Source organism: Ranitomeya imitator, chromosome 1 (genome assembly GCF_032444005.1).
Source record: "Ranitomeya imitator isolate aRanImi1 chromosome 1, aRanImi1.pri, whole genome shotgun sequence".
Classification (NCBI taxonomy): domain Eukaryota; kingdom Metazoa; phylum Chordata; class Amphibia; order Anura; family Dendrobatidae; genus Ranitomeya; species Ranitomeya imitator.
The window spans coordinates 829,971,009-829,981,129 of record NC_091282.1 but is presented as its reverse complement, the minus strand read 5'-3'; the positions used below and the strand labels follow the sequence as shown (position 1 = coordinate 829,981,129).

The 10,121-nt window shown below is 43.2% G+C and overlaps 1 protein-coding gene across 2 annotated transcripts in view; it reads right to left on the bottom strand.

Annotated features, from left to right (window-relative positions):
- Nucleotides 1-4,584: 4,584 nt before the first annotated feature.
- The window catches only part of LRRC25 (leucine rich repeat containing 25), a 115,356-nt gene continuing 109,819 nt past the window's right edge, over nt 4,585-10,121 (bottom strand). Inside the window, exon 3 of one of the 2 annotated variants that reach the window (XM_069740599.1) lies at nt 4,585-4,876. In XM_069740599.1, the coding sequence (XP_069596700.1) occupies nt 4,708-4,876 (169 nt within the window). In that variant the 3' untranslated portion in view covers nt 4,585-4,707. The remainder of the gene's footprint in view (nt 4,877-10,121) is intronic. The other variant, XM_069740600.1, reaches the window with a different exon arrangement.

Sequence of the window (10,121 nt, the reverse complement as noted above, 5' to 3'; positions counted from 1 at the left end):
CATCATAAAGAAAGGTGGCTATATTGGTCACTAATTTTTGGGGGTTTTGTTTTTGCATGTCAGAAATGTTTATTTCTAAATTTTGTGCAGTTATATTGGTTTACCTGGTGAAAATAAACAAGTGAGATGGAAATATATTTGGTTTTTATTAAGTTGCCTAATAAGTAATAGCTACCTGCACAAACAGATATCCTCCTAAGATAGCCAAATCTAAAAAAATCCCCACTCCAACTTCCAAAAATATTAAGCTTTCATATTTATGAGTCTTTTGGGTTGATTGAGAACATAGCTATTGATCAATAATAAAATTAATCCTCTAAAATACAACTTGCCTAATAATTCTGCACACAGTGTACTGTATATTCTGTTTCTGGTTCATTGCCAGCAATAGAGGTCAACATTTCCAAATTCTACTAGGTGCATTGTAAGCTATGGCTCATTGGTAGAGCATCCAACCTGGTAGCATGGAGAGATGTGAGTTCAAGTCATTTGGGTAATCTTTATTGCAGGAGAAGCAGCAAATAAATACAATTATGTTTGGTCATAATAATTTTTACTACTTTAAGAGAAACAAAAAATATATATATTTCACCCCATTATACAGGGACCATAGAAATACATTGTTATATATCCAACGCATCTCTATGGGCATGTATATTCTGCTTCTGGGTTTATTGCCTGCAATAGAAGTCAAGGTTACCAAATATTTCTAGGTGGATCATTATAAGCTGTAGCCCATTGGTAGAGCAACAGCCTGTGAGCATGAACACATGGTCTCAAGTTCTGGGGAATCCTGATCACAGGAGAAGAAACAAATACAGCTCTGGCAAAAATTAAGAGACCATAGTGTTGAGCGAAACTTTCCGATACCCAGAAGTATTGGTATCGGATTGGATCGGCCGATACCCAAAAAATATCGGATATCGCCGATACCGATACCCGATACCAATGCAAGTCAATGGGACACAAATATCGGAATTGTAAATAAGCCCTTTCTGTCCTTAAATATCCTGTTCCGGAGGGGGGAAGAGTGTGGACGGTGCGTGGGCGGTCCTTGGGTGGATACTGTGAGTGTCTGCGGGCCGGGTCTGTACGAGCCTGCCAGGGATGTGTACCTGCCTACCGGGGCTCTCTGGGGTCTGTGCGGCATGCGGGGTGTCTCTGCAGTGGGTGGGGTGTCTCTGCGGCGGGCGGAACGTGCGGGGTGTCTCTGCGGGGCGGGTGGGGTGTCTCTGTGGTGGGCGGGGTGTCTCTGCGGCGGGCGTGGTCTCTGTGCGGCGTGCGGGGTGTCTCTGCGTGGCGTGTCTCTGCGGCGTGCGGGGTGTCTCTGTGCAGCGTATCTCTGTGCCGGGTCTCTGCGGGGTGTCTCTGTGTGGGGTCTCTGCGGTGTGCGGGGTGTCTCAGTGCGGACATGGTACGATGGGACCACAAGTCCCATCGGACGATGCTTACTACACTGACAGTGATTGACACATTAGCCAATGATGGGACAGTAGTAGTCCCATCATCCGGCTAATGTGTTGAATGAAAAAAATAAAAAATACTCCATACATACTCCATATACAGTGGGGCAAAAAAGTATTTAGTCAGTCAGCAATAGTGCAAGTAACACCACTTAAAAAGATGAGAGGCGTCTGTAATTTACATCATAGGTAGACCTCAACTATGGGAGACAAACTGAGAAAAAAAAATCCAGAAAATCACATTGTCTGTTTTTTTATCATTTTTTTTGCATATTATGGTGGAAAATAAGTATTTGGTCAGAAACAAACAATCAAGATTTCTGTCTCTCACAGACCTGTAACTTCTTCTTTAAGAGTCTCCTCTTTCCTCCACTCATTACCTGTAGTAATGGCACCTGTTTAAACTTGTTATCAGTATAAAAAGACACCTGTGCACACCCTCAAACAGTCTGACTCCAAACTCCACTATGGTGAAAACCAAAGAGCTGTCAAAGGACACCAGAAACAAAATTGTAGCCCTGCACCAGCCTGGGAAGACTGAATCTGCAATTGCCAACCAGCTTGGAGTGAAGAAATCAACAGTGGGAGCAATAATTAGAAAATGGAAGACATACAAGACCACTGATAATCTCCCTCGATCTGGGGCTCCACGCAAAATCCCACCCCGTGGGGTCAGAATGATCACAAGAACGGTGAGAAAATATCCCAGAACCACGCGGGGGGACCTAGTGAATGAACTGCAGAGAGCTGGGACCAATGTAACAAGGCCTACCATAAGTAACACACTACGCCACCATGGACTCAGATCCTGCAGTGCCAGACGTGTCCCACTGCTTAAGCCAGTACATGTCCAGGCCCGTCTGAAGTTTGCTAGAGAGCATTTGGATGATCCAGAGGAGTTTTGGGGGAATGTCCTATGGTCTGATGAAACCAAACTGGAACTGTTTGGTAGAAACACAACTTGTCGTGTTTGGAGGAAAAAGTATACTGAGTTGCATCCATCAAACACCATACCTACTGTAAAGCATGGTGGTGGAAACATCATGCTTTGGGGCTTTTTCTCTGTAAAGGGGCCAGGACGACTGATCCGGGTACATGAAAGAATGAATGGGGCCATGTATCGTGAGATTTTGAGTGCAAACCTCCTTCCATCAGCAAGGGCATTGAAGATGAAACGTGGCTGGGTCTTTCAACATGACAATGATCCAAAGCACACCGCCAGGGCAACGAAGGAGTGGCTTCGTAAGAAGCATTTCAAGGTCCTGGAGTGGCCTAGCCAGTCTCCAGATCTCAACCCTATAGAAAACCTTTGGAGGGAGTTGAAAGTCCGTGTTGCCAAGCGAAAAGCCAAAAACATCACTGCTCTAGAGGAGATCTGCATGGAGGAATGGGCCAACATACCAACAACAGTGTGTGGCAACCTTGTGAAGACTTACAGAAAACGTTTGACCTCTGTCATTGCCAACAAAGGATATATTACAAAGTATTGAGATGAAATTTTGTTTCTGACCAAATACTTATTTTCCACCATAATATGCAAATAAAATGTTAAAAAAACAGACAATGTGATTTTCTGGATTTTTTTTTCTCAGTTTGTCTCCCATAGTTGAGGTCTACCTATGATGTAAATTACAGACGACTCTCATCTTTTTAAGTGGTGGAACTTGCACTATTGCTGACTGACTAAATACTTTTTTGCCCCACTGTATACTCCATACATACTCCATACAGTACATTCATACATTACATACATGACATACATACAGTACATTAAACATAGAGTTCATACTCACCATTACTTGTCATTTTGATCCCCGAAGCCAGTGTCATCTGTAAAAAAGGTGAAAAAAACAAACAACCAATATACTCCCTGTCTGCAGAAATCTACGAATGTCCCACGACGATCTAACGTGGAGAACGGCAGCAACAGCTGTTGTGACCGCTCACCAGGGGCCCCAGAAACACAATGACGGGAGGATGGGATTCCTCCGCCGCTGTAAAAAAATAGTCCCTAGCCTCACTTATGGCATTGCTGTATGAGAAATTTTCCCACGCAGCAATTGCCATAAAGTAAGACTTTGAACTTTAGTAACCTCAGTGATGCACTGCAGGAGCCATTGTCTCCTGTCAGTGTGTAACTGAGGGTCCTATAGAGCAGTGACATCACCCGATGTCACTGTTCTATAGGGGAGATCGTCGTGGGACACTCAATATTATTTGGACTACGGCGGACAGGGAGTAAACGGTTTATTATTTTACGTTTTTTGCAGGTGCTGTAGTATGGTAAGTATGGTTAAATGAAGAATATTAAAATACTTTTTTCCGAATGTGTGCGTGCTTTAATAACTCCTCTTCTTTCGTTTTTGTCCCCGGCGCCTGCGCTGTAAGTTTTTTTCGGGCATGCGCAGTTGCGCTTTGAGCCTACAGCGCAGGCGCCGGGGACGCTAATGAAAGAAGAGGAGGCAGCGCCCAGAGCACAGAGGCCCTGAATAACGGCTGTGGGGTGTCTGTATTAGGGGAGAAAGACCTGCTTCCCTGGCGATTTCAAGATATGAGGGACAAATTTCATAAACGATTATTGCAGCAGTGCCAGGAACAAGAACTAAAAGAGCCACCTTGTCAGAATGCAGCATTAGTGCTGCACAAAGTGGCTCTTTCAAATACAAACGCCTGGGGGGGTTACAGGCTCCCTTTAAATATTACTAATGGATGGATGTGCTGAACTTCCTTCTATTTGTTTGCTGTTGCTAAGTGGGAAGCTAACTGTTCAGAGTTGCCTTTAGAATCGTTCTGATTCTGATGATTTTAAAGTTTTCCAGGTTGATAATTCTGCAGTCACTCTATTGTAACTTGTGCAATTCAGCAGTCTGTAGCCAAACAGACCTCTCTTTTCATTGTGGAAAATCCCTCTAAAACAATTCAAAATGATATTTACATGAGTTATAAATGGTAACCCATCAGGAAAAACTTCCTTTTTCTACTTTATACAAACATTACATAGTTTATGTTTAATATCAAAGAAATGATTGAATGTCGGTGTTACAATTTGTACTTTGTGCGACAAATGCATACAGATTGTATAAAATTGACAGTAGCTTCTTAGTGATGTCAGAAGGACCAATCAGGAGGAATAGATATTTATTAGCACAGGTCACAAATGTCATAACAACATGGCAAGTATATGATTGCTGCAACATAATATTTGACCCACTGTACATGCTGTCTCTTAAAGACAACTCTTCCTTTACTGATCTGGTAATATGTACACATCTTCTTCTTCTTTGCTGTTGCTATTCCTTAGTCTTGGTTCTGTGTAATTATAATAAATCCCATGGGTATTTGTGTAAATAGGCTGGTCACCCTCATAGACGTCACTTTCCAGATGTATTTTGCCTTCTGTTGTAGGTTTGCTGCTGATGAAAAAAAGAACAATATTAAAGTTGATCATGAGCATGTGCTAATCATATCTACTATATAAAGCTGAATGTGTGTATGTGTGTGTGTATGTGTGTGTGTGTGTATGTCCGGGATTGGCATCTGCACCGTCGCAGCTACAGCCACAAAATTTTGCACAGTCACACGTCTGGACCCCGAGAGCATCATAGGCTATATTGTGAGGCGAAATTTTAACCCCTCGCCCTAAAACACACACAAGTCTGGTACTAGCCTTCAAAAATAACAATCTGATTAATAAGTAGACAAACTACAAAAGCAACAAATGTACCATATAGGAAATACAGCAGCTGTCAGTCACATGACCTGTCTATTATGTGTATGTGTGAGCTAATATATACTGCCAGGGGGAGGGCTTCCTGTTGGCTGGGGATTTATCAGGCTGCCAATTTATCTTACAAATACTGAGGTAAAAATACTGAGCAAATAACGTGTTAACGAGGTCTAATACAGGAGATCACACAGGTATATACTATATACAGGAGGAGATGACATACAGGTATATACTATACACAGGAGGAGATGACACACAGGTATATACTATATACAGGGGAGATGACACACAGATATATACTATATACAGGAGAGATGACACACAGGTATATACTATATAGAGGAGGAGATGACATACAGGTACATACTATATACAGGAGGAGATGACATACAGGTATATACTATATACAGGAGGAGAAGACACACAGGTATATACTATATACAGGAGCAGATTACCTACAGGTATATACTATATACAGGAGGAGATGACATACAGGTATATGCTATATATAGAAGATGACATACAGGTACAGTGGGGCAAAAAAGTATTTAGTCAGTCAGCAATAGTGCAAGTTCCACCACTTAAAAAGATGAGAGTCGTCTGTAATTTACATCATAGGTAGACCTCAACTATGGGAGACAAACTGAGAAAAAAAAATCCAGAAAATCACATTGTCTGTTTTTTTAACATTTTATTTGCATATTATGGTGGAAAATAAGTATTTGGTCAGAAACAAAATTTCATCTCAATACTTTGTAATATATCCTTTGTTGGCAATGACAGAGGTCAAACGTTTTCTGTAAGTCTTCACAAGGTTGCCACACACTGTTGTTGGTATGTTGGCCCATTCCTCCATGCAGATCTCCTCTAGAGCAGTGATGTTTTTGGCTTTTCGCTTGGCAACACGGACTTTCAACTCCCTCCAAAGGATTTCTATAGGGTTGAGATCTGGAGACTGGCTAGGCCACTCCAGGACCTTGAAATGCTTCTTACGAAGCCACTCCTTCGTTGCCCTGGCGGTGTGCTTTGGATCATTGTCATGTTGAAAGACCCAGCCACGTTTCATCTTCAATGCCCTTGCTGATGGAAGGAGGTTTGCACTCAAAATCTCACGATACATGGCCCCATTCATTCTTTCATGTACCCGGATCAGTCGTCCTGGCCCCTTTACAGAGAAAAAGCCCCAAAGCATGATGTTTCCACCACCATGCTTTACAGTAGGTATGGTGTTTGATGGATGCAACTCAGTATACTTTTTCCTCCAAACACGACAAGTTGTGTTTCTACCAAACAGTTCCAGTTTGGTTTCATCAGACCATAGGACATTCCCCCAAAACTCCTCTGGATCATCCAAATGCTCTCTAGCAAACTTCAGACGGGCCTGGACATGTACTGGCTTAAGCAGTGGGACACGTCTGGCACTGCAGGATCTGAGTCCATGGTGGCGTAGTGTGTTACTTATGGTAGGCCTTGTTACATTGGTCCCAGCTCTCTGCAGTTCATTCACTAGGTCCCCCCGCGTGGTTCTGGGATATTTTCTCACCGTTCTTGTGATCATTCTGACCCCACGGGGTGGGATTTTGCGTGGAGCCCCAGATCGAGGGAGATTATCAGTGGTCTTGTATGTCTTCCATTTTCTAATTATTGCTCCCACTGTTGATTTCTTCACTCCAAGCTGGTTGGCAATTGCAGATTCAGTCTTCCCAGGCTGGTGCAGGGCTACAATTTTGTTTCTGGTGTCCTTTGACAGCTCTTTGGTTTTCACCATAGTGGAGTTTGGAGTCAGACTGTTTGAGGGTGTGCACAGGTGTCTTTTTATACTGATAACAAGTTTAAACAGGTGCCATTACTACAGGTAATGAGTGGAGGAAAGAGGAGACTCTTAAAGAAGAAGTTACAGGTCTGTGAGAGACAGAAATCTTGATTGTTTGTTTCTGACCAAATACTTATTTTCCACCATAATATGCAAAAAAAATGATAAAAAAACAGACAATGTGATTTTCTGGATTTTTTTTTCTCAGTTTGTCTCCCATAGTTGAGGTCTACCTATGATGTAAATTACAGACGCCTCTCATCTTTTTAAGTGGTGTTACTTGCACTATTGCTGACTGACTAAATACTTTTTTGCCCCACTGTATATACTATATACAGGAGGAGATGACACACAGATATATACTATATACAGGGGAGATGCCACACGTATATACTATATATATAGAAGGAGATGACATACAGGTATATACTATATATAGGAGGAGATGCCATACCGGTATATACTATATATAGGAGGAGATGACTTACAGGTATATACTATATATAGGAGGAGATGACATACAGGTATATACTATATACAGGGGAGATGACACACAGCAGGTATATACTATATACAGGGGAGATGACATACAGGTATATACTAAATACAGGAGATGACATACAGGTGTATACTATATATAAGGGAGATGACAAACATATACTGTATATACTGAGGTGAAAATGAGAGGTGTGAGGTGAAAATGAAAAGGTGTGAGTGCAAAATGAGAGGAGTGAGGGAAAATAGTGTAGTGATCGGAAAATGACAGATGTGAGGTCGAAATGACAAGTGTTAGGGGGGAATGAGAGGAGTGAGGGAGAAAATGAGAGGTGTGAGGGAGAAAATGAGAGATGTGAGGGGGAAAATTAAAGATGTGATTGGGAAAATGAGAGGCGTGATGGGAAAATAAGAGAAGTGACGTGCTATAACTAACCACAGATATTTACTATGCCCAGGCAACGCCGGGCTCTTCAGCTAGTCTAGAATATATCTGGAGTGGTAATCCCATGTAAAGAATTATTGTCAAATGAAGTGTATTTCCTATTAGGTATATACTCACCCTCGGCCGCGCCCTGCTTCTTTCCGGCAGCCTTCCTTCCTAAGAATCAGCGTTTGAAGGACCTTTGGTGACGTCGCGGCTTGTGATTGGTCGCGTGAGCGGTCACATGGGCGGTCACGCGACCAATCACAAGCCGCGACGTCATCTAAGGTCCTTCACGCGCTGATTCTAAGGAAGGAAGGCTGCCGGTTAGTACTAGGGCGCGTCAGAGGGTAAGTATAGCAATATATTTTATTTTAATTCTTTATTTTACACTTAAATATGGATTCCGATACCGATTTCCGATATTGCAAACATATCGGAACTCGGTATCGGAATTCCGATACCAGATTCAGAAGATCGCCGACCTCATGGCCAACCCCACACAGGGGTCGGGTCGGGTTTCACGAAACCCGACTTTGCCAAAAGTCGGCGACTTCTGAAAATGGCCGACCCGTTTCGCTCAACCCTAGTGTATATATATATATATATATATATATATATATATATATATACTGTATATACATATGTGTACATACACAGCTCTGGCAAAAATTAAGAGACCACAGCAAAATGTTGAGTTTATCTGACTTTTCTCTTTATAGGTATATTTTTCAGTAAAATGTAAATTGTTCTTTTCATGTCTCCGAATTTCCAAGCAATAAATTTAGTATTTTTTTCTGACAAAGAAAAATGATCAAAATAAAAAAAAAACTGTACTTTCAGACCACAAATAATGCAAAGAAAACTAGTTCATAATAATTTAGAAACGACAATACTCATGTTTTAACTCAGGAGGAGTTCAAAAATCAAAATTTTGTGGAATAACCATGATTTTTAATCACAGCTTTCATGCGTCTTTGCATGCTTTCCCCCAGTCTTTCACACTGCTTCTGACACAAAAATGTAAGCAGTTCTTCTTTGTTTTATGGCTTTTGGATATCCATCATCCACCTGATTACATTCCAGAGGTTTTTAATGAGGTTCAGGTCTGGAGATTGGGCTGCCCATGAGAGGGTTTTGATGTGGTCGTCTCTTCATTTTTGCCTGAGCTGTAGATAGATAGATTTTAATATACATATACATTACATAAAATCAGGGGCGGATTATAAGAGGGTCAATATGGGCGGTAGCCCAGGGCCAAGTGGTGTGGGGGGTCACTGGGCTACCACACAGATTGCCTGTTGGCATTTATGTGCCCCCGGACCCGGTGGGCAGAGAGAGGGGGCCCGCATTGGACCCCTTCTCATCTGCTCACCGGGCCCCTACCGGCACTGCGGCGGTTTCCTATTGACGTGCGGGCGCGCGCCTGCACGTCAATAGTTAACAACAGCCGCCAGCCAATTGGAGGCTGGCAGCTGAAGTCGGCCGCAGGCGCAGCACACACATCACCGGCGTCTGACGTCATTGTCAGTCACCGGCGAGTGTGCGCTGCTGGAGGGAGCTCGCCACCTGGAGCACTGGTCAGGTGAGGAGACTTGGTTTGTTTTTTTTTGTTTTGTTTTTTTATAACCTAATGTTAGACACACTGGGGGCAATGCTGGAGGACACACTGAGGCAATGCTGGAGACACTGGGGCAATGCTGGAGATACTGGAGCAATGCTGGAGACACTGGGGCAGATTGCTGGACACACTGGGGCAATGCTGGAGGACACACTGGGGCAGATTGCTGGACACACTGGGGCAGATGATTGCTGGACACACTGGAGCAATGCTGGAGAAACTGGGGCAATGCTGGAGACACTTATGCAATGCTGGAGACACTGGGGCAGATTGCTGGACACACTGACGGCAATGCTGGACATACTGGGGCAGATTGCTGGACACACTGGGGGCAGATGATTGTTTGAGACACTGGGGCAATGCTGGAGACACTGGAGCAATGCTGGAGACACTGGGGCAGATTGCTGGACACACTGGGGCAATGCTGGAGACACTGGGGCAATGCTGGACACTGGGGCAGATTGCTGGACACACTGGGGGCAATGCTGGATACTCTGGGGCAATATGCTGGACATACTGGGGCAGATTGTTGATCACACTGGGGGCAATGCTGGATACTCTGGGGCAATATGCTGGAC